The sequence below is a fragment of the Falco punctatus genome (genome assembly GCF_963210335.1).
Source record: "Falco punctatus genome assembly, chromosome: 7".
Classification (NCBI taxonomy): domain Eukaryota; kingdom Metazoa; phylum Chordata; class Aves; order Falconiformes; family Falconidae; genus Falco; species Falco punctatus.
Genome location: NC_137587.1, coordinates 71388077 through 71411274, shown reverse-complemented (window position 1 = coordinate 71411274; position 23198 = coordinate 71388077). Strand labels below are relative to the sequence as shown.

General features: G+C 57.5%; 4 protein-coding genes across 7 annotated transcripts in view; 1 reads left to right on the top strand and 3 right to left on the bottom strand.

Annotated features, from left to right (window-relative positions):
* Positions 1–23198, top strand: part of LOC308067845 (immunoglobulin superfamily containing leucine-rich repeat protein-like) — a 142327-nt gene that overhangs the window by 92586 nt on the left and 26543 nt on the right. The window lies entirely within an intron of this gene.
* On the bottom strand, positions 404–11818 carry LOC308066697 (uncharacterized protein). The gene is made up of 17 exons (XM_080394292.1): positions 10722–11818; positions 9731–9849; positions 9553–9656; positions 9150–9327; positions 8937–9057; positions 8448–8539; positions 8123–8265; positions 7759–7848; positions 7564–7667; positions 3201–3716; positions 2627–2745; positions 2439–2542; positions 2052–2229; positions 1670–1975; positions 1340–1476; positions 1174–1263; positions 404–1100 (listed from the first exon to the last, which is right to left on the bottom strand). The coding sequence occupies exons 1-17, from the start codon at positions 11115–11117 to the stop codon at positions 976–978; spliced, it is 2922 nt and encodes a 973-aa protein (XP_080250418.1). The 5' UTR covers positions 11118–11818; the 3' UTR covers positions 404–975.
* LOC308067840 (protein PML-like) lies at positions 11972–17097 on the bottom strand. Of its 2 annotated transcripts, none has more exons than XM_080397348.1 (4): positions 16945–17097; positions 15823–16292; positions 14304–14881; positions 11972–13082 (listed from the first exon to the last, which is right to left on the bottom strand). In XM_080397348.1, exons 1-4 carry the CDS (start codon positions 16963–16965, stop codon positions 12259–12261), a joined length of 1893 nt encoding a protein of 630 aa, XP_080253474.1. In that variant the 5' UTR covers positions 16966–17097; the 3' UTR covers positions 11972–12258. The 2 variants fall into 2 exon arrangements, 1 of the variants encoding a protein (XP_080253474.1); XR_013929772.1 differs by having other exon boundaries at positions 12945–13082; positions 13172–14881.
* Positions 18104–23153, bottom strand: STOML1 (stomatin like 1; the record flags this gene model as incomplete). 3 transcript variants are annotated; one of them, XM_080397363.1, is made up of 7 exons in its annotated part: positions 18104–19103; positions 19804–20019; positions 20640–20868; positions 21685–21888; positions 22388–22537; positions 22682–22788; positions 22988–23153. In XM_080397363.1, the coding sequence occupies 7 exons, from the start codon at positions 23151–23153 to the stop codon at positions 18901–18903; spliced, it is 1275 nt and encodes a 424-aa protein (XP_080253489.1). In that variant the 3' UTR covers positions 18104–18900. The 3 variants fall into 3 exon arrangements, with proteins under 3 accessions (XP_080253489.1, XP_080253491.1, XP_080253490.1); XM_080397365.1 differs by having other exon boundaries at positions 19880–20019; XM_080397364.1 differs by having other exon boundaries at positions 21685–21798.

The window sequence follows — 23198 nt, the reverse complement described above, 5'->3', positions numbered from 1 at the left end:
GCCCCCCGGCCCGGGGGCAGCTGCCAGGCGCGCAGCCCCAGGACGCAGCGGGGCAGCCCCGGCCCCCGCCCCGCCAAGGGACGCCCCGGCCCGGCAGCAGCTCGGCTCCGGGGGCCGCACGCCCGAGGTAAGGGACGCTCCGGCTGAGGGGCACCCCGGCGCCCACCCCGACGCCCTAACGGACCCTCCGGCTCATTCAGCCCCGACCGACGGCCGCCCCGGTTACCCCCGCGGCTTCCCCAGCTCGGGTTCAGCCCCGGCTGCCTCCCCCCAGCCCCGGCTGCCCCACGGACGCTTCGGCCCCGCGGCCGTTTGGGGACAGAGGCGGCACCGGGGCTGCCGGAGGGTCCCATGGCCCTGCTCGACACCCGCTGCCCCCCGGCTCTCGCCCCCCCAGACGGCCAACCGTCTCCAGCTGCCCCGCCCCGCAGGCGGCACCGGGCGGGCTCGGATCCCCACAGGCAGCCCCGACCCCCCCCAGCTTGTGCCCGGCGGGTGGCCCCTCACCGGATCGGAGTGCCCCTACCTCGGGCGTGTGGCCCCCAAGGGGGGGGTGTGCCAGTGCCGGGGCTGTCACTTGTCCCCTTCCAGGAGGGCCCTCCCGAGGGAGCTGGGGTCCTTCCCTGGCCGAGCCCGAGTCCCCCACCCCAGGCTCAGCCTCCCCCCCAGGAGCAGTGGCCAGAGGTCAGAGGACCCAACTGGGATCCCTCTAGGGCGAGGGGACTGTTCCCGTGTCACCCATGAGTGGGGCAGCTCCCAAAGCTGAGCCCCAAAGAGGTCCGAAACCCAGGTGAGGACATGAGGGACCTCCCCGGGAGCTGGGGGGCTCTGGCACCCCCACAGCCACGTGCCAGGGATGGATGCTCCCTCTCCAGCAGGGCACCCAGCCCCATCCCGCCCCCAGGGTACCATTGCAGAGGAGCAGCACGGACACGCTTTGTCCTTCCCAGGCTTTATTCCGCTCTCGCCCTGCGCTCAGGCCAAGGCACGGGCACACCTCCTGCGCCCCATGCTCACAGCCAGCACCACGCCGGCCAGCCCCACACCGGCCACCATGCAGATCAGCCCTGTCCCGACACTGGGCACCGCTTTCACCCCACCTGCAAAACCAAGGAGGCTGTTAGCGCTTGTCACCAGGGCTGTGACATGGGGCCACAGCCCGCCGGGACTCACCCTGACCTTCCTCCTGCCACTCTCCCACGGCGCCTGCATCCCTCGAGAGGAGCACAGGGCCGATGACCACGTCTGCTTCAGCCTTTTTCCCTAGGGAGGAAGGAGTGATGAGGTGGGCATGTCCCACAACCCCAGGGTGTCCCCTCCATCCCCATGGGGACCTTACCGTTGGCATCATGGCGGCGGAAGCGGCGGCTGGGCCATTGGTCCAGGGGGTTGAGCCTCCGGGAGAGCACAGGGGACTCGCAGTTGCCCATCTCACAGCAGCTGCAGATGTCCCGGGTGCCTTCCACGGGTGCCCAGCTGTAGCAGGGTGGGAGCATCATCACCAGAGCTCTGATGGCACCCATGGAGCATTCATGCCCCCCCTAAATCTGGGTCCATGACCCCCATCATGGGGGTGACCGTGACACCCGTGCTGTGCTGGGTTGCAGGGTGCTGGTGGGGACCTACCCAGGTGTGCCACATCCCGGTGCAGGGTGCAGCAGCTACTCACGTGTTTCTGGCTTTGTTGAAGGAACAAGCCTTGTTCAGGGGGTCTGGGGTTTGGTCCACTGGGGTCACCTTCAGGTGGCAGGTGATGTAGATCTGTGGGGAGGGCAACGGAAAGAGGTGGGGACCCACTGGTGGGGAACACCAGCTTGGTTTGGGGCTGGCAGGGGGACGGACACGCAGCCTTACCAGGTTCCTGGTGTCTCCTGCAAACCTAAACACGTCGATCCTGAAGCGCAGCATGTCCTCCCGAGGCCGCGGGGTGATGAAGGTAGAGCTGGTGTCATCTGACCTCCCATCAACCAGGCACCTGAGGTGGGAAGGGAGGGTCAGCATCCCAGTGAGCCCCCCACCAGCACTGCTGCAGGCGGGTCCCCGGGGCTCACCCGTTGAAGTCGATGATGGTGTAGTGGGGTGAGGACTCTGTGCCGGGGCTCAGGGCGGCCACGCAGCTGTCCACAAACAGCCGCAGCGGCACGTGGCTCTCGGTGCCCACCTCTGCTTGGATGTTGAGGACATCACCCAGCTGGAAACCGGTGAAGGGTCTCTCAGCGCTCCAGTCCTCTGCAAGGCAGTGCCGCGGTGACAAGGTGGGGGTGGCTCTGACTGTCCCCAAGTGTCCATGGGACCAGAGCTTAGCCCAAAAGCAGGAGTGCTGGTGTTTGGCATGGGGTAGGTTGGTGTACCCAGTGGGGTGCTGGGTCCCTGAGTTCCCCACACTGGGAAAAGGGTGGAAAATCCCTGTCTGCAGGCCTGTATGGCCTCCCACCTACCGTTCATGAGGCGCAGGGAGAACACCAGCCTCTCCTCTGCTGACAGCGTGGAGCTGAAGGGAGCCCAGGTGGGCCGGATGGCATTGCTGCTGACGTTCTCCCTCCTGGGCAAGGACCTTGTGCATCAGGATACAGCCCTGTGCTGGTCCCCAGGGACTGGGGGGGTACTGAGGATGGGGAGGCCTCACCTGGGGTAGTGGCACTCGATGGGGATGACGGCGGGGTTGCTGCGGATGATGACAGGGTTGCTGGCAGGGCTGGGGTCATAGTTGAGGAGTGTGCGGTAGATGAGGGAATCTGGCGTAATCTGGGCAGGGAAACAGTGAGAAGCTGTCAAAGAGGCCACCCCACCTCCCACCACACCCAAGCCACATAGCCACCCTTTCCTAAGTGGGAAATGCTGGGGAAATCCAAAGAAAGGGGGGAAAAGCCGGTGGAAAAAGGATGAAGGAGCCCGGCCTCATTCTCAGCAAGTTAAACTTCCTAATGGGCCAAAATGTGAGCGAAATGGGCCTGACATGGGGGCTTTGCACCGTCGGCATGTCTCCAGCTGAAAGGGCAAAGCAGCTGTAGGGCAAAAATACTCCAGTATGGGGAAAATAGCCACTTGTCCTTCCCCCAGGCTGGTCCCTGATGGGGCTCTGTGCCTGGCACACAGGGCTCCCCCCAGCATCACACTGGATGGCCGGTGCACGGTCCCGCAGCCTGAAGATGCTCCCAGGGGGGTTACCGGCGGGAAGCACCGCAGGGAGAAGGACTTACCTGCACGATGCTGCCACACTCGTGGAGGCCGGCGGTGAAGATGACGGTGTTGTGGACCGGGTTCAGTGAGGAATGCTTGCACGCTGCTGGCCCCAGCGTCAGGTCAGCTGCATTGACCAGGCGGCCGGTGCCAAAGAGGTCCCTGTGCACCGTCACCACCAGCTGAGCCTCCTGGCACTGCACCATCACCGGCTGCTGGCTGGAGATGGCTCGAGATTGGGGGTCCTCCATCCAGGACCAGGTGTGGGGGCCTGCCTGCACCCCCCGGCTCGCTGGGTCACCCCAAGAGAAATCCCAGGGTGGGTAGGCAGCCACCTCACCCACCACCCAGCAGAGAAGAGTGAGGATCAAGCCGCTTTCGGGTCCCATCCTGCCTTCTTCCAGCAAATCCCAGCACAGAGAGCTGCGGCTGCTCCTCCAGCCTTTATATCCACTTTGGAGCAGGAGCCGTCCGCCCCTGGTCTCCCGTTTGGGGACCAATGGCACCCAAAGGCCAGCCCTCATAGGTGCAGGGAGAGGGGAGGCACAACCCCGTCATTCCCGGGGTGTGGGGACCCCCTGTTCCTGGGCTGCCCAAGGCAAAAGAAAACATCCTTGTCAGCCTCTTTGGGGAAGGTTGTTTATAAAACTCAGCAGAAGCCGGAGACGGGGAGACTGGTGCAAAGAGACTTGTTTAGGTTATAAGGTGATAAGGGGCTTTTCAAGGCTGCTGGGGAGGTGACAGCGGCAGGGAGCACAGGATCCATGATCCCAATCCGGGTGCTTCCCATCCCCTCCATGGGGACCATCCCTGCCCGGCGCCATTGTTTCCCCTGGGACTTTGGTTTTCCGCTCAGATGCTGATGTGCTGGGGCAGCTGGGGAGCCCACGCACTCACAGCTCCAGCCTGAATGGGGACTTTACACATCCCCCTGCTCCTCAGTAGGGCCAGCATGGGGACTTTCAGGCAGCAGCAGCTGATGGAGAGCCCTCACCCCTGACATGAGTGTGGGCGTTCTCAGCCTGGGCCAAACCACCCCTGCTTCAGCCTCGGCAGCGAGGGCATTAGCTGCAGCACTACAACCTCTCTTTTTCATCTCTCCTGCCCTTCTCCAGCTCTTTCCATTGTGTTTGTTTTGTTGCACTCAAGGAAACGGGCTCAGGGTATAAGAAGCTGAAGGCAAAGCACTCGCTCCACCCGTGCCACAGCACCCTGGTTTGTATCCCACCCCCCACAAGCAGGGCTGGGCATTGCCTGGCTTGTCACAGCTGGACAACAGGGAAAGCTGCTTAAAAATAAACCAGACATGTTTTCAAGCCTCACTATTGGAGTTTCTGTCCCTTCTTTTGAACACTTTTCCCCTACCAGGGCTCTGCAAGCATCCCATAGACTCCATACATGGGGTGCTCCATTTTATACCCCAAATCCCTCTCTATTTTTTGAGATACCCCTGGCAAGCTCTAGGGACAGTAGAAAGCCTCTGGTTTGGATGTTCAAGCTGGAGAAGCTGTGCCATTTCTGGGAAAACAAAAAGAAACAGAAAGTTTTGGGGCAGGTGTTGGCCAGCCTGCTCCTAGCAAAAATCACACCAGGTTTGGAGCTGGTACTAGCTTGTGCCTGACAACAACCCCCAAAAACACCCGTGTAAAGCTTTATGGGCCAGCAAAAAAACTTCTGCCTTTCTCCCAGGAGCCAATTCCCCATCCCTGCTGCTGTCAGCAAGTCCAGGACTTCTCCTCCATGTTTAAAATACCTTGAGGCTGGCACTTGTGTAGAAATGCCAGGGATTCCAGCATACCGAGCGCAGTGCATGCGTCAGGGAGATAACAGCAGCCCACGATGCTGAATCAGTAAATATGCAGCTGACCCCCTCCTGGGGGAAGAACATCACTGCTTGGCTGGGTCCTTGGCTGCAAGGACCACAGGCGATGCCTGGTCTCACCCCATAGCGCCGCAGCTCAGGAGCCAGCTCTGGGGTTAGGTTGTGGGTCTCTGGGTACCAGGGCTTGATCCCAGCAGGAGAATAAATCCCTCTCACGGGTCACACACCCAGACTCAGAGCAGAGGTGTTTCTCTATGAAAAAGGGGATTTCTGCTCCCAGCTTAGCCCTTGCCAGGACCAGCTGTCCCATCTTTATTCCAAGCACAGCACATTGGCTATGGACCAGCACAGTTGGGAAAAAGCATGAGGTTTTTTTTTTTTGGAGAAGGCAGAGATCAGAAAGTCCCAGGGTACCAGACAAGCACAAACCCCAGTGTTTTTCTCTTTTGTACAATGGGGGGACTTATAACAAGAAGTTTTAAGGAAAAATGAGATGTGCTTTCAAGTAAAAAACCTCTCATCAGATGGCACAGTCAGTGCTGCTGTTAAGCCTCATTGGAGCCAGGGATGCTGCCCAGGAAAGGGCAGGAGCTGCCAGAGCAGGATGGCTGCTTGGGAAAGCCAGCGTTTCCCCATCCCCCAGCTCCCTTACAGACCAGATTTGGCCGATGTCTCCCTTCCTGGAGGTAGCAGAAGTATTTTGGCTGAATAGCTGCAGGCCAGCTGTGCTGAGTGGCATGGAGAAGGGTTTTCATCGGAGAGACAGTGCCAGCTCAGAACACATGTGCCAAGGGATGGTCAGGGTACTGAGCATCTAGAAAAGATGCTGATCAAGAAGAAATCAGTTATGCAAAGATTTAACACATCAACACAACTCCCAGTCTGGGAGGTTCAGGCTGAGCGAGGAAATACTTCTTCTCCGAAGGGTTGTGCAGCCCTAGGATTGGGGCAATCTTCCCCCACAGCCATTGCCATCCTCAGCCAGGCCAGCACCAGGCTGACACATCTAGTGTTGCACTGGAGACCTTCTGAGACCCCTTCCATCCCCATTTCCATGGCCCTTCCTCTCCCTTCTGCCCCAAAACCATGTAGCTCACAGCTCCCAGGGAATAGTGAAGACTTCTCCCAGCTATTCCCCTTAGAAGCTCCTACATCCCACCTTGCTGCAAAACATTCCTAGCAACAAGCAGGTTATATGGATGAGAAAATAAGCTGCACTGACCACTGCAGCCTAAACTCAGTGTGCAGCTCCCTGACCCAAGCCAAAACTAATTTTTAATTATGAGGGAGGGCCTCAAAATTTGCATTTAGAGCTGTGAGCAGCCAAACTGACAGCAAAGGAAGGGTTGAGACAGTAGTTTAGGTGACCTGAAGTCCCAAGTCCAGCTTGGCACCTTGTACCAAAGGAACCTCTGTGCAAGGCAACATCTATCAGAGAACACCTGGCTGAGGGTCTTCAGGGTGCTGAATGACACCCAAAGACAGGACACCACTTTCCTGCCCCCCCCCCCCCCCCCCCCCCCCCCAGCCAAGAGCACTGCCCCAGCTCCCCTGGAGCAGGCAAAGAGGTTGTTAAAGTCCTCCTGCTCCCTGTAAAACCAGCTCAAGAGACAGCCACGCAGCAAGCAAGCAAGCCCCAGCGCCTCACATGTCTGTTTTCCATGAACCCAGCCACCTGAATTAGCTCTGAAAACAAACACTGCATCCCGAGATGTTCAGTTCACCCAGTTCCCACCACTGCCTAAAGCGGGAACCTCTCCCAGCTACTGCGAGCAGCAGGACTCTGCTTTGGCAAGATGTTTGTGCCCCATTACAGCTACACTGCTAAGCAGAAGAGCCCAAATTTTCACAGCACTGGGAGGGGGGGAAAAAAGTGCAAGCATGACTCTGACATATCAGAAAGTCCCTTTCTGAAGAGGGGGCAGCAAGAGTAGAAATTCCAGCGCCTGCCCCGAGGACTGTTTATACATTTCAGCCAAGGCTTGTTACACATAACTATGTGTAAACAGTCCTTGGGGCAGGCGCTGGAATTCCTGCCTGTCCCAGGAAGAGTCCAACCCACCAGCCCTCAAGTCATGCTCCCTTCCTCACCCAGCAAAGCCTGATTTCTCTCCCAGAAACAGCTTTAGGCAGGAGGAGAACGATCAAAGTTTTATTAAACTCTTAGCTTATTGAGTAAGGAGTTACCAGTATGGAGCAGACCCAAGTAGCTCCACAGAAAGGTAAAAGGTTTTGGGGCTAAACACAACTCCAGGCTTCTACAGACAAGAAAACAGAGCATCTGGGTGGCTATTTTTCCCCCCCACATCGCTTCCCAGCTGGGTGCTCAGGGAGGAGTTCATGGGGATGCAAGACTGTACAAAGCTCTGCTGAGGACAAGGCTTCAGCATAATGAGGTATCTAAACTGGGTTTAGGGAGGCAAAGAGGCACAGGTACAAGTTAGCATGAAGATTAGTATTTGTCCACCTCTAGGGAGACTGGTCTCCCCACCAAGCCTCACAGTCCTCCCATTTATTCTCTTCTTGGACAGACTAGAAAAGTTGAAGCCAGTGACTTAGACAGGGTTGCTGGCTTTCCAGCAGACAGCCAGAGCTCCCAGGACACCGACAATCAGGATGGCCAACCCAGCAACCGCAGCCAGCCCCAACACCATCCACAAGTGACCTGCATGTAGGAAGGAGAAGTAAAGGGGTGGTTATGGGCCAGAGCCAGGACCTGCCACACAAGCCATCCACCTTCCCTGGGTTCACCCTACCTGGGGAAGGCTTCCTCCTAACTGGGTGGTCCTGCCAGCTGTGGATGAAGAGAGGTCCAACCACAACATCTGCTTCTTTCATCACAGAATCTGAAAGGGAGGACCTTTGAACACTCAAGCTTATTTGAACACCTAGCTCTCCCAAGTCCTGGACTAGCACTGAGGAGCCAACAGGTAGTAAGGCAGCTCCAGGCACCCAGCTCTGAGCAAGTGACCATGATCACAGAATGGTTTGGGTTGGCAGAGACCTTTAAAGATCATCTAGTTCCAACCTCCCTGCCACAGGCCGGGACACCTTCTGCTAGACCAGGTTGCACAAAGCTCCATCCGTGATGGTGACAGAGCCCGAAGGGCACAGACATACCGAGCTGGGAGGGCAGCTCTCTCCGGACGCGTCCTCCTTGCCATTGTGAGGGAGCATAGAGCCTCCTGGAGTGCCTGGCTGAGCCACAGCTCCTCAGCTCACAGCAGGAGCAGACATCCCTGGTGCCTTCCACAGGAGTCCAGCTAGAAGACAGCCTGGTGAGCAGCCCACCCTATGGCAGGAACCCCTCACGTGCTTTGAGATGTCCTAGAAGAGGCCAAGAGCCGCCCACCCAGATGGCCAGCCCCACCTTCCTAGAAAGTGACACACCAGATGCAAAGCCCAAGCCCCTCACCCCGGGGCAAGCTGCTGTTCAAACACTCACAGGCTGCTGGCTTTGTTGAAGGAGCAAGCCTTGTTCAGAGGGTCTGGAGCTTGGTCAGCCAGGGAGACCTTCATGTGGCAGGTGATGTAGATCTGGGGAGGCCAGGCAGAACAGAGGGTTAGGCTGTCCTTCACCTTCATGGCTTTCCTGTGCACCGTGGAGGTGGTCTCCAATGGGACTACCAGCTCCCCAGGGCAACTCAAGCCCCCTCCATTTCCTTCAAACTCCTTAACATTCAGCTATTGAAGGTGATCAGGAGGGCTTGTCCTGGCCAGTGTCAGTACTGGTCTCCAAGGAAGATCCTTGGCTCAGAGGGCCATGACACAGAACCAGTAATACAGGGTGACCTCATTCCTACATTGCTAGGAGGCAGTTGCCTTGGGAATGTAACTCTAGACAAAAAACCACATGAACTTTCTTAACCTTAACGGAGCGAGGCTATAACTCCATTTAAGACAAGAGAATCCACTTGCTTTAGAAAGTATTTACCAGATTGCTGGAGTCTCCTGCAAACTTGAATGCATCTACTGCAAACTGAAGCACATCTTGCCTGGGTCTTGGGGATATAAAAGTTGAGGTCACATCATCCAGTTGCCCATCCACCAGGCACCTAGACGAAAGCAAAGGCCAGCAGGATCTCACTGTCAGATATCAATAGCATGCAGAAAGGCACCTCTAAGCAAGGGCACAGCCAGCTCTTACCCACTGAAGTCAATGAAAGCATACTGGGGAGAGGAGCTCCTGTCCGGGGTCAGGGTAGCCACACAGTTGTCCACAAAGAGCCTCAGAGGTGCATGGTTCTCGGTGTTGACACCAGCTTGGAAGTGGAGGACCTCTCCCAACCGAAATACGGTGGAGACTCTCTCAGCACTCCAGTCATCTGGAAGGAGAGAGGTCAGCAGGTACTCATGAATGGGAAGCCAGCTTGTCCTTCACCGCTTTCACCCAGGGAAGCCCAACAGGTCCAAGGGCACTCCCCAGAACTGTACCAAACCCCAGCTGCTCCAGAAGCCCTGGGGCAACACCAGCACCACCTGTGCATCTAGTGGAAGCATGGCCAGCCCAGGGTGCCCTGCACCAGGGACAACCCTGACCCACAACCTACCATTCATGAGGTGCAGGGAGAAGGACAGCTTCTCCTCAGAAGAGAGGGTGGAGTGGAAGGGTGCCCAGGTGGGCTTCACACCGTAGCTGCTCACATTGTCCCTCCTGGGGAGAGATGCCCGTAGTTAAATTCTGGGGCAGGAGTGGGGTTTGCTCCGTATCCCTGCACATCAGCTCACCTTGGGTAGTGGCACTCAATTGGAACCATGGCAGGGCTGGCGCGGATGATGACAGGGTTGCCAGCAGAAACTGGATTGTAATTTAAGCTCGTGCTGTACACTAGAGCATCAGGGGTCACCTGGGGAAAGACAAGACACATTACCCGGTCATTAAGAGCCCTGTTCTTTTGGCCACACACAGAGCAGCACATTTAGGCCTGGACACAGAGTGCCGGGATGTTTCTTCTGGCCATCAGCATCTGTAGTGGAGACAGGGGAGTGGTGCTCAGCCTGCCGAAGGGATGCTCAGGACTGGGAAGCTGCTCCAGCCTTTCCCAGGACTGCCTCTGCTCAGCCGAGCTGCGCACAGAGGTGTTCAAGCTAATTATTTTTTTCTTCTAGTTCCTGTACCCCAGAACAACAGACAAGAAGGTCTGCCCTCCAGGACAGAGGATGACTTCTGCTCAGGGGGATTTAATGAAGATATTTGCTGGTTGGAGTATGGCGGTGGGGGGGTCGCTTGCTCACCCTCCTGAGCCCAAGCCTATCCTAGGGGAGAGACCACTTCAAATTTCAGTTCTCTGTGAGGCAGCTTCACGCTACACCCCAGCAGCAGTAGGAGCACTCGGGTGCCTCCCGAGGTGAGCATCCACTGCTGGCTTGGTGCAGCGGCTCCCAGCATCAGCTCCTCTGGGCTCCACCCTGGAGGTGGCAGCACCAGCTTAAGTAGTCCTGGAAGATTTAGATAACTTTTGTATTCATCAGGAAAAGCTCAATTTCTCTGCCTCTTGCCTACCCTTCCCACCTCACACAACCCCCAGCAAAGCTCCTGCTGCCCCTGAAAAGCAGACTGAGATGTTCAGCCTCCAGGGAAGGCTTAGGAGCCTTTCCCTGAGCCCAACTACACCGCAACACCCTGCCAGTCAGCACCCCAAGGCACCAAGGTGCAAGCCAAGAGGCAGCCCCCCAACCCTAGGAATGCTGCTCCCCCCCCCCCCCCCCCCCGCCTTACCTTAAGGGTGCTGCCACACTCGTGCAGTCCAGCCACGAAGGTCACGGTGCCCTCAGCAGCACTCGGGGCCACAGGCAGGCAGCCAGCCGAGCCCAGGGTCAGCTCCACAGCCCTGACCAGCCGCCCCGTACCAAAGAGGTCCCTGTGCACCGTGACCACCACCTGCGCCTCCTGGCACTGCACGGCCACGGGGTGCAGCGGGGCCACAGCCTGGAGCTGGGACACATCCACCCATGCCCAGGGCTGGGAGAAAGCACGGGGCTGTCCCAAGGAAAGATCCCCTCCATACCGCCATAGCTCTGCCTCCCCTCTAAAGAAGCCCCAGGGGTTGTAAGCAACCACCTCCCCAAAAACCCAGCAGAAAAGAGCAAACCCCAGGCTGCTGCCAGACTTCATCCTGCCTACCAGGGTCCAGCACAAGGAGCAACTGCTGCCCAGGGACCTTTTATAGCCCACATCTCCCACAGCTGCTCCTAACCCAGGTGAGCGGCACACCTCCCATAAAGGCAGTTGGCAACAGCTGAGAGCACTCAGTTCCCTGGGGAACCCATCCTGGTGGGCTCTAATGAGCTAACGAGGTGCTGGACTGGGTCCCTTGGGAGGTCTCCCTCTGGGAGATGTGATGAGTTTGATGTGCAGCCAACTGCTTTTTTTCCTCCTGTTCAAGGTACCAGCTAGCTCTGTAAGATCCAGAGACGTGTCCCACCTCCAGACCATATGTCCCACCTCTAGATCATGGGGCCCTTCTGCAGCTGGGGGATGGTGTGGAGGTGACACCTTCCCAAGGAACTTACTCTTCATGTGCTCAAACTTGTCCTTGTCCCCAGCTCCTCAAAGGTGCTGATGGTTCTCATGGAGCTGCTCACATCAAGGGCAACGGGGCATTTCCAGGGTGCAGGGGACTCTTCACTACCAAGCAAAAGCTGATTTTTTTTGAGGAAGAAGCGGAAACTTAAATTCATATCAGGATAAAAGGAAAAGGGAGGTTCGTGGAGGAGATCCCCATGGGTTGGCCTGAACCACATCCCTGGTCCTGCAGGACCAGACTCTGCATGGTGGCATCCGCACTGACGTGGTCACCCCTGTTTCCTTGTGTTTCCTTGTGCTTCCTGGGATTTCAGCAAAAGGGTGGAAAATGCTTGTGCACATGTGGCTGTTTAACCGTTTCCTGAACAGGAACCAGTTTCCTGAACAGCCACCAGCTTCCTGGGCAGGAGTGGTGCTGAAATGACTGGCAGTAAAATAATTAATAGAGTAATCATTATCAGTGATAATATTAAAGCTATTAGGTATTATAAATAATCATTATTCTTACAAATTATTAGAATTATTAGACCTGGGGCAAAATGGTCCTCATGGTGGGTAGTCCATCCCTTCCTGGGATGATGCAACAGCAGGTTGTCTCCTCCATGGTCCCCAGAAGGAGTGGACTGGGGCAGGCTGACCCAGCTGAATCACCCTGCAAGTCCTCCACTGGGACCTTTAAAGGGGTTTCCAAGTGGCTGCAGTCCAGGCAAATGTTCTGGTTTGCAGACCCTCACTTCTTCCTCTGCTTCTGAAGTCTGGTGCTGGGCTTCCCACCACGCTTGCCCCTGGTGGGGTGCCTTGATTTGGGGCATTCTCCCTTGGAGGCTGGGCTGGGGGTCTTTGAGTGTGTTGGGCTGGCAGGGGGGGAAGCAGAAGGGGGTCTGCTGGGGGAAGGGGCCGTGGCAGCTGCTGGGACCAGCAGTTCATGCTTCTGCAGAGTGCTGGGAGGGAATAACTCCATCATGTTGGAGGGCAGCGATGGCCAGTCATCTGTGGTAGGGGGGTCCCATGTGCTGGCCGTGGGCTGCAGCAAGGGTCCCACAGCAGAGGCAATGGTGGCCAGGGAGTGGGACATGGCTTGGACCTCCTGGGTCATGGACACCAGGTGCTTGTTTGCCTTGTGCTGAGATTGCAGGAGGCGATCGCTGATCTTCAGGAACTTGTCCACCTGCTGCATGTTGGACCTGGCCCAGCCACCAAAACCTTCCTGCAGGGAGGCCAGAGAGTCCTGAATGCTCCTGAGAAGAGACACAGTGTTGCCGTGGGCTGATCCCGAGTCTTCCTCTGCTTCTTCATCCCTCTGCATCAGAAGGGCTGGAGGAGTGGGTTTGGTGAGGGGCATATCCCCTTCCTGGCCTGGACACATGTCTCCTCTGCCACCAGATGGGTCTGACGCAGGGACACAGGGCTGGTGGTGGGCAGGCAGCCCCACGGGGAGATCTCCATGTGGTTGGCACTGCTCCCTGGGAGGCTCAAGGTCGTGGATCAGGGTGATCTCATCCTCAGATGGGGAGTCATGCTGGGGAGCAGAGGTACCTGTTGTGGGGAGGGGGGCTGAAGGAAGCAGAAGGGAAGAATCAGGGCTCAGAGGGTCCTCCCAGCCTTGGTGGGGTGGAGAGGGGAGATGGAGGGACAATACTTACCATGTGATGGAGATGGAAGGTGTGGGGTGGGAGGCAGCTCCTCTCCAGGAAACCCCAAGCTCCATCCAGGGCATCACCCCTACCCCTTGGGCTCTTCTATGGATCATCCATAGCCCATGAGCTTGCCCTGGGGAGCTCAGTGGTGGATGGCCACATAGGGCCAAGGAGAACACTGATCATAGCCCAGATCTGAACACAGCAGCAGGGGGACGGAGCAGAAGACCCCATAAAGCCTCTTCCTCCCATTTCTTCCCCCCCTCCCCTATTTTCTGGAAGGACACTACCACCTTCTGACCAAACCTGTCCCTGCACGCAGCGCAGATGCCAAGGCCTTCACCATTGCCAAACCACCACCATCTCCACCACGGTGCTTCTGCTGAAGAGCTGGGAGAAGACCTGGGCAAACCTAGCAGTGGTCATGGACCTCTTGCCATCGCTGTCGGGGAGTGCTCTGGGGGAAGTGCTCTGGGGGAACGTCTCACCTTCCCGGTTGGGTAGCCGTCCCAAGTCCCAAGGCGGTAATCAACAACCAGAAAAGGGAATTGCCCCAGGCGGTTGTGGACAAAGGCGCTGAGCAAAGACAAACTGGCTAGAGATGTGAGGAGCAGAAGTGGTCAGTGAGTGGCAGGACACTAAGGCCTGGAGGATGGTTATGACCCCTGAGGGACCGGCACGTCACCCACACAAACATTTCTCAGAGAGGATGTGTGGTTGATCCAACCCTTCCACCTGCTTCCTCCTTGTGAACACCAGCCTCAGCAAGCCCCTGATCCACGCACCCCATCTCCAGGTGCCACTCACCTCCTTTGTCTTTCAACCCATGGCATGGCTCCATCCCAAGTGATTCACCATGTTCCCTCCCAGCACCACTGCTTTGGGGGACCGCTGTAGCCCACAAGGGCATGAGACAAGCATTGCTTTGGGAATGATGGACACAGCAACACCCAGCCATCCTTGGGGGAGGTTGGAGTGCGCTCACCACGTGAGCAAATGCTGGAGGCACAGGTCCATCAAGTCACCATGTGGAAGGAGACCTCAACCTCGTGGAGAACATGGTCTAACCAGGGATATAACCTTCAACTCTCTTTTCGGTCCCCCCTTCCCCAGCCCACCTGGCAAAGTGCCTCCTCACCTGGGTGCCCCGTGACGCGCTCCACCAGCGCCTGCAGCCTGGCTCTGCACTCAGCGAGGTTCCTGGGCTCTGCTCGGTCCCCAGCCGCCGGCAGCTGCAGTCGCTGCAGCTCCTCCAGCGAGCCCTTGATGAAGGGCTGCATGTCCATCACCTCCTGCTCCGTGGCATAGAGCCTCATCTTCTCCACCAGCTGCTCGCCTGCCTCCATCCGCTGCAGCACCCCCTCCACGCGCTGCAGCTCCCTCATCAGCTCCCGCCGGCCCTGCTCCTGCCGCGCCTCCACCAGCCCCAGCAGCTCCTCTTCCTCCCGTCGGATCAGCCGCACCAGCTGCTCCACGCGTTGCTGGATCAGCTCCCGCATCTCCCGCTCTGCCTCCTCCAGCCGAGCGGCCTCATCCTGCAGCGCCACGTAGGTGGCCTCAAAGCCACTTCTCTTCTGCCTCAGCTCCTGGCTGATGGTGCCCAGTTCCTCCTGCCTGCGCTGGGTCTCACTGCGGATGTCGCAGAAGGAGGCGTGCTGGCTGTCCAGCAGCGCGCAGATGCAGCACATAGGCTTGCAGCACTTCTTGCAGTAGATGCTGTAAGGCCAAGCACAAGTAAAGGGGTAATTTAGACCATGCACTTTGCAATTCATTCATTTATCAAATTGCAAATTAGTTCATTCATTGAATTTAAGTCACCACCAAGTTTGGGACGGGCATCTGGTTTTATACTCTCCCAACTGCAAAAAAACACATTGGTTCACTGTCTCCACGGGGTTTCTGCTCATCTGCTGGGCTGGTAAAAGTCACTGTCGTGACTGTGCAAATGTTATGGTAGACACTCCTCCACGTACCACACGGGCAGTGAAGAAATGAGCTCTCTGCCCTTCTATGAGTGCCTCTTGGGGTTATGTATAAAAACATAAGACCAAAGAGTACCTTATCTCCATAAGATGCCTAAGGCAAGAATATAACAAGTGGGGAGTGGAGAACATCATCTCTCATGTAAGTCTTGGTAGCCTTGGCAAGTGGTGGGCCAGGGACATCAGGGACAACCAGGGAGGGGTTGCATCTGGGCCATCGTGGCTAGCAGCAGTGCTGGCCTCCATGGATGTTGTTGCCTCTTCCCCTCTTTCTTGGACTTACCCAGTTAAATCTTGTCCTGCATTGCACCCATGTTATTCCCCAAATCCTCTCCAAGATGGTCTAGTACCATCAGCAAAACACTCTGCTGCCTATCACAGCAAGGTCTTCTTGCTAAGCTCCATCAGCCTCACCCTCCTTACCCCAGCAAGGAGAACTCCATGCACTCCTCTCCCTCGTTCTACCCTCTCCTGTCATCACCTCAAACCTGGCTTCATCCAAACCCTCCCTCCATGCCCTAGAGCCCACCTGTCACTACTTCCCACCCATCTTCTGCATGACATGGTGCCAATCAGGGCAGTGGAGAACATGCTGTTCAGTTCCATCATGAACGAGGCCAAAGATATTTGTGACAAGAAACCACACGCACTGGAGACAGACCTCCTTAGACCTACCTTACAGTCTGGTTCTTGTGGGTCGGGTTGGAGCAGGACAAGTTACCAGTCTTCCTGGTAGCCTTGAGGAAGTCCTTAGCAGACCCTGCCCTGATGTCAGTCACCCTCTTGGCTTCATGGCTTTCCCTCTTCAGGTAGTGCTGGTGGGCCTCAAAGCACTGGGTGCAGAGAAACTCCTGGCACTCGGAGCACCAGAACTCACCGGCTCTCTTGCAGTTGTTGCAGAAGAAGTCAGCTCCATCCATGATCTTCTTGTAGACCTTGAGCCTGGCCTGCAGGTTGGTGAAGAGCAGGTTGTCCATGACGCTGGCCTGCGGGATGGCCGTGCAGCACTTGGGGCACTGCCTGACAGGCTTGTTTTTGCTCAGGCAACTGAGGCAAAAGGTGTGGAGGCAGGTGAGGAGCTTGAGGTTGGGCGATTCCTGCCGGCAGCCCTCGCAGAGGATGAACTGGAAGTCGTCCTCTAGGAGCTTGTGGAGGGAGGAAGAGAGGAAGAGGAATGAGTGCTGGGGGGTGTTTTTAAGAGATTCTGAAATGACATCTTGGAGGGGGAGGTGACCTGCAAACCCTACTTGGAGCAACCAGTGAGCAACCAGTTCCCACCAGTGATACTCAGGCCCCGTAAGCAGGGCAGCTATAGCCCGTGCAGCGTGGTCAGGTGGGACGGATGGGGCCCTGCTGAGCGTATCCCTTTCTAGCAAAGAGGGAACAGACGGTCCCCTGGCTATGGGGCTAGGGAGGGCTGCAGGGGGCAGCGCAGAGGATGGGGCACGGAGGAAGCTTCTAAAGACCCCAGGATGACAGCCTGGCAGGGTGGGGGCCATGACCCAGCCATGCGCCGCCCCCCCCCTCGCTCAGCCCATCCCTCTGGCCTCCAGCCTTCCTCCCTCCCGTATCTGTGCTTTTGCAGGGCTTGGGGTGGGGTGGCTGCATTGGGGACCATCTCTCCTCTCCCTGCCACCCACCAACCCGAGGAGGTGGGGAACACCCCAAAACTCTTAACCCCATCGCGCCTCCCCCCCCAAAAAAAAAAGGGCCACGCCTTGGGACCCGGGACTTCCTGGTGGCCCGGACCCCCCCTCCCAGGGCCGGAGCCCACGGCCCGCACCCCCCAGCGCTCACCCGGGAGCCGCTGCCGGCCATGGCGGGGCGGGCAGGGCAGGGCCCCACGGACCCCCCTCGAGCCCCCCTGCCCGCGCTGCCGCCGGCACTTTCGGTTTCTTCGGTGCTGCCGTTGACTCCTCCTTCGGGGGGGGGGGGGGGGGGGGTGGCGCTGCGCAGAGCCTGCTCCCAGCCCCGGTTACACCCCCAGCTCCTCCCGGCCATCCAGCAGCCAGGAAACTGGGAGGAGACCCCAAGAACACACACACACACACCAAAAAAAACCCCAAAGGCATTTCCCCAAGGAAGAGCATCTCCCAGGACATGTATTGCAGGGCGCAGTGCCCTGCCCGGCTCCGGGGGGGCTGTGCAAGGGGTCTCTGCTGCTGCGACCACCCTATCCGTCTGCAACCTTCTGGGAGGGGGGGCTCAGGGACCATCCCCCGCCTTGGAGACGCTCTCCACATCCCTCTTTGTCCTGGGGGGGCTGTATCTTTGTCCTGGGGGGGCTGTATCTGGCCCTCCTTTGCTCCTTCCTGCAGGGCATCGGTACCCCCTGCACCATGGGGACCACCATGAACGGGAACCACCAGGAACACTTGGGGTTCCCCTAGCCCGGCATCCCCAAAGGGAGAGGGCACGGTGGGGCACTACTGCCACCTCTCCTCGGGGCTTTTCATCCCTGTAGGATCTCTAAAGCTTAGCCTAGGCTGGTGGCACCCAGCCCCAGGCTTGGCCTGATTTCACCCGTGAAATATTTCAATTCCAAACACTTCAATTCTGGAGACATTTCAGTTCTCCTTGCCCCTGCCTCCCCCTTGCCCCTTGCTAGGCCAGCAAGACCAGTGGGCTTGTCCCAGCAAAACATCCTGGGGGCTGGTAAAGCTGCTTGGAGCTCCAAGACCTTTTAACCCTTGGGGTGCTGGGTGCTGTTGGGGAGCTGAGCATCCCTGGAGAAGCATCCTGGCAACGCTTCCTCGCCACGGCAGGACTTCATGTGTTCATCACGACCGTATGGTGAGATGGAGTCCCACCACACAGCCTCCTTGACTGGCAGCAGCTCCCATGCCCTGACCAGCACGTGGCCTCTTTACACAGCACCCTGGGGTCCCTTGGAGAAACTGAGGCACCGAGGGGTGCAGCCCCGGCTGCCTGCATAAGTCATCAGCTCATCTTGCCCAAGGCTGCAGACCAGGTTTATTGTCCATCAAAAGTTGATAGAAAGGAAGCTTACAAAATAAATAAATATCTATATATGGCTATATACAGTCCACACACCCCCGTGGACAGACCTCACAGCACGCATGCAAAAGCACTTTGAAGCACAAATAAGCGCAATCACTTATTACAAACCAATGTGTCGGGAAGGCTCAGGTACCTCCAGGCAGGTTGTTCCCCAAAATGCCATCTCTGCTCCTTCCCTATAAGTGCCAGTATCCCATTATCAGCACCATGCTGGACCCCAACTCCAGCCCGCTGGTGGCATCCCAGCCTGGTCCAGCCAGCCCTCGTGCCCCGCTTTGGCTGCCCACCCCAGCCCATGACTACCGTCCTTGGCCACAGTGTCCCCATGCTCTTCTCTATCCATTCTGCTCAGCTCATGTCCCTTCCAGTCTGAGATGCCTGGCCATGCAGCCTGTTGTCAGGGCATCAGGACATCGCTCCGTGCCCTGGTGGCATACTGGCCATGAGGCCTGAAAGCAAACTGGCACGTGCTGGGGTACCAACTGGTTCCCATCCCGTAACATCATAAGAGAAGGATGGGCAGGGGAGGTAAAGCCAAGGACAAGGACAGGCAATGGAGCTCAGCCTCAGTTTCCCTGCTCAGGTCTTCACCCAGTTCCTGCAGCCTCCACAGGGAGGGCAGCAGGAGGTCCAGCAGGGCAAGGCCCCCACTGCACAACACCTCTATGTGTACCCCCGCCTTCGCACACCTACAAAGACACATGCACACAGACACACAACCACACGCATGCTCTATCTACGCTGCTTCATCGCCTTGACGAGCTCCTCCAGCTTCAGGGCCAGATGCAGGTCACCTTTCACCTGCAGCCTCCCGCTCATGTAGGCACTCAAGGGGCGCAGGTCACCTAAGAAGAGGTCCTGCAGGTCTTTCTCTGCCACCTCCAGAATGACGTCGGGGCTGCCCTCAGGCATGCTGCGGCCAGCCCACCCGCTGCCTATAGGACACAATGGGTGGGAGAGGGAGAAACAGGGTGCTTCATGACCCAGCCTTGCCTGTCAGCACTTCCCCCCACCATTTCGTAAGGATTGAGTTGGGCCAGATGACAGCAAGGGCCTGGCAGGGGGATTGTGGGGACAGGGGTCCTTACTCCTTAAGGAGATAAATTTCCTTTGTATTGCTCTGCCAGTGCCCTGTTACAGTGGTCCACCTCCAAGCCCTGTACTTTTGCCATGGCCACCAAGAAAACCATCAGCAACCATGAGGGGGATGGGGGAACATCTTCCAGCATAGCAGTGGCCCAAGGCACTGCCCATGCATGTCCCTCCATCACTACCCCCTTGGGCTGGTGGCATGTGAGAGCCAACAAACCCTAAGGTCGCTGAGCCATCCCACTTGGCCAGCCATGAGGAGACCTGGCTGCCAGTTTTCTATCAACACTCTCTGAAGGAAAATTCATGGGTTTAACCCAAACCAAGTTATACTTCGGACCTCCAGGGAGCACAGACTCAAGGCCATGGACACCAAAGTTCAGTGCTCAGCTGATGGACTCTGGGGGGTGCCTTTCATGGAGCTGCCAGATGGGCTTGGATTGGGACCAGCTACCACCAAGCCCAGTGGGGTTCACAGCATGCAAAGGGGACACATGCACAAAACACCCTCCCACCTCCAACACAACAACCCCAAAGAGTGGTGACCTGAGGAGAGGTCTATGAAGTAGGTGCTCTGGGCGCCGCTGGGCAGGGTGATGTTGACCTGGTAGGATGCTCCCACCTGGTTGACCAGGGCCTCAGAGAGGACAGGCTCCACTGCTGAGAACAGCTCATCTGCACTGGGCTTCCTCCAGGCACTGCTCGGGGTGGTGAGGAGGGGAGCGGTGGGAGGCTCCACCTCGTTCACTGTCTCCACACTATCTGCAGGGCACAACGGGACAGAAGTGGGTTGAGGGGACACCTTCGGGTGGTGAGCTTTGCTGATCTGCATGGACCCACCAGAAAAGGTCTCCAGAGCAAAAAAACCCACTCATCCAGCAAGTTTCCAGCTAAGCAAGAAGAGGACAACTGGTTTTGCCAGTTCCTACACCTGCTCCTCTGCCTGCCATGGGTTACTCTCCCCCTGATACTGGGGGTTGGAAAATTAACCCTGAAAGAAATAGCGGAGCACAAACTGTTCAGGGTTTCTGGGAAAAGATCCGTGTTCTCCTCAGGTGTGACTCTCTCAGCAAGCTCAGGCTTGGGTTTGACTGATGGAAATGCTGAGATCTGAGCTGGTCTTGAGCCCAGGCTCCTGCAGATCGGGTCCCACCCTCCCCCATCCCACCACTGGTGTCTTGTTAGAAAGGTTGTGTTGTGCCACGTGCTGTATGGATCTGTGCCCAAAGCGGTCCTCTCTCCTCCCCCCTACCAGACTATTTGTGCTGTGCTCATAGGACTGTGATATCTCCCAGACTTTGACTCCTCTGTCAAACAGCCAGTGCACAAAAAGGTCATCAGGCGTGATGGACATCGCCCAGCAGTGGCCCTGGATTTGTTACCTGCCTCTGGAGCATTGGTCCCGCTGCCTGCCAGAGCCAGAGTGCTGCTGAAGAGATGGGCAGCCAGCTGCTGAATGGTGCCATCCAGCCCCTCCAGCCCAGGCACAGGTGGCATGGTGGCCAGAGGGCCCACCAGGTTCTCCCGGGGTGGCTGCAGCACAGCCTCCATGCTCAGCTCCACCCGGTCCACCTCTAGGCCCCAGGACTTGGTCATGTTGTTAATCTCCAGCTGCAGAGCCGAGAAGAAAGGGAGAGGCGTTAGCAGCCCAGGCAGAGTTGGGTATAGCCATGGTGACCACCCACCATAGCACCCCCAACCGTGGGCATCCCAGAGCTTACACTTCTGCTACCCACCAGCTTTAGATGTGGAGTGTTGGACCAGGCTCAGCAGTCCACCTCCTCCACGCTCACATTCAACCCTGCTCCTCTACTTGCTCTCCCAGCCTGGAGGAGGTCGGGACAGGGAGGACAGGTCTGTCTTGTTCCCCTTTCCATGGCTCTCTCCCAGGCTGGCCTCCTTCCTTTCTCCCCCCTGAGCAACATGGCCTGGTGTGGTGCTCCACCGGGCAGCATGGCTGGCCTCCAAACCGTGCTGGACATACCAGTATATCCCTCCAGCCTCTTTTTACATCATCTTTTGTAGGCATTCAACCCACAAGATCTTGGCCTGGCCCACATCGGCTGTGGGTATTACTTATCCCCTCTCTGCCACTGACCTGTCCTGCTTTTCTCCCCAAAAGCCTTTTCCAGTTTGCAGCCCCCCCCCAGTCATTTTCCTGGTGGAGATATGGAGGTCAAATGTGCTAACAACACATGGGATTTTCTGTGTGGCCTAAGTCCTTAGAGGTAAGCTCCAGAGATCCACAGGCTGAAGGTATCTGCTCCTCGCTAATCATCATATTTTCCCAGCTCCCTTCCCTAGCCAGGTCCATGGTCAGATGGACTTTCAGCAGCTCCATCTTTCCCTTACTGTTACTTCCACACCAAGACCCTAGGGGTTCGAGGGACCTAAGGGGGTTCTGCACAGGGCTGGGGCAGTCCTTACCAGCAACTGCTCCCCGATCCTCAGCTTCTCCACCTGGATCTCACGGAGGCTCTTCTTTACCAAGGTCTTGGTCATGGCGTTCTGTGCCATCATCCGGGTGGCTGCGATGAGGTCCTTCACCATCATGACAGACAACACGGGGTCCCACACCCGGAATTGGACGTCGGCACCCATGGAGATGACTGCCCCATCCTTGGAGGTCAGCTGGGGCAGAGGGGAGTCACGATCTCTTCCGCTCTCTACCCCATGGCCCAACCCTTCTGCTTAGAGCCTGGGAGCAAAAGCATTCACTTCTTTCCCAGCTGGCAACCAGCCCTAGATCTCTTTATTAAGAGGGTTATTAGGAACAAAACCAACCCAAATAATTAGATTAAACTGGACTGAATGGTGAGGACAGTTTCTAGCACAGGGCTGTTATTGAATGACATCTGGGAAGGATAGGGATTGATGTTTTTGAGAGGTCTCCAGCCAGGAACACCCATTGAGCAAGGTGTGCAAAGTCCAGAGGAGCTTTTCAGCTCAGGCAGGTGAGGACTCTGGCTTCCCAGCACCAGTTACAACTCCCCTCACCTCGCCGTGATGACGGAGGAACTGAAAGTTGGGTCCCTGCACAGCACCAAGGGTCAAACCATCCCAAAATCCACCTGCTCCGGGTATTTCAGGGATGCCTCTCCATCCTGCCCTGAGGCCCAAGCCAGCTCACCTTGCAGGGGGGCACATTGAAGGCCCTCGTCCTCAGATCCACTCGCTGCCAGTGATCGATGAAGGGCAGCAGCAGGACCACGCCGGGTCCCTGCGGCGCCCGGATGCGGCCCAGGCGGAAGATGATCATTCGCTCGTAGGTGGGCACGATCTGGAACGGGAAGTTTAGACCAGGGCAGAAGCAAAACCCTGGATCCTGTAGTGCCAGGAGCTATGCCAGCAAGGGGAGCTGGGAACAGTCCCTGCCATGGAGGATGGGCTGTCATCCCCCTTCTCACCTGCTTTCTTCCCTTACCTTCAAGGCAAACCATCCTGAGATGGGGAAGGTGACAACCATCAGCAAGAAGACCAAGGAGGTGATAATCCCATGGCAGATCCAGGACAGCCAGCCCTGGGAGGTGTCTGCAGGGGGATGAAAGAGGGATGTACCTGCTCCAAAACCCCCTGCCTTGCCCGTGAACCCCCATCCAAGCCTCTCCCCCCATGTACCCTGTACCCCAGGGAAGACAACAGCATGGGGGGCACCCAGCCAGCACGGCACCTACAGCAACAGTGGCAAAAGGGAGGAAGGCAGCAACTCCCCTCTAAGGCTGGGACTCACCTGTGGTATTCCTGGCCGGTCCCAGGGAGTCTTCCTTGGATCCAAAGGAGAAGAAGCCCTTTTGGGCACCATAGAGCCCGATGCTGGACTGCTGGAAGCGGTCAAAGTCTCCCAAGGGAAGGGCCTGGTATCCTGACCGACTGAACATGGTGCTGGTGCCTTGCATGGGGTCCTGCTCCCGGTGTTCAGAGCCCTCTAAGGCCACCTTCCC

Bases quoted from the DNA above. Each gene is read 5' to 3' on its own strand.
- LOC308067840 (XM_080397348.1), bottom strand. From the start codon at position 16,965: ATGGCCGGCAGCGGCTCCCGG. The intron at 16,293-16,944 runs GTGAGCGCTGGG...TCCCTCCACAAG, and splicing joins TGGCCGGCAGCGGCTCCCGG to CTCCTAGAGGACGACTTCCA. The intron at 14,882-15,822 runs GTAGGTCTAAGG...TTGGCCTTACAG, and splicing joins CACAAGAACCAGACTGTAAG to CATCTACTGCAAGAAGTGCT.
- LOC308066697 (XM_080394292.1), bottom strand. From the start codon at position 11,117: ATGAAGTCTGGCAGCAGCCTGGGGTTTGCTCTTTTCTGCTGGGTTTTT. The intron at 2,230-2,438 runs GTAGGTGGGAGG...ACTGCCTTGCAG, and splicing joins CTCCCTGCGCCTCATGAACG to AGGACTGGAGCGCTGAGAGA. The intron at 1,264-1,339 runs GTAAGGTCCCCA...CTTCCTCCCTAG, and splicing joins CCGCCGCCATGATGCCAACG to GGAAAAAGGCTGAAGCAGAC.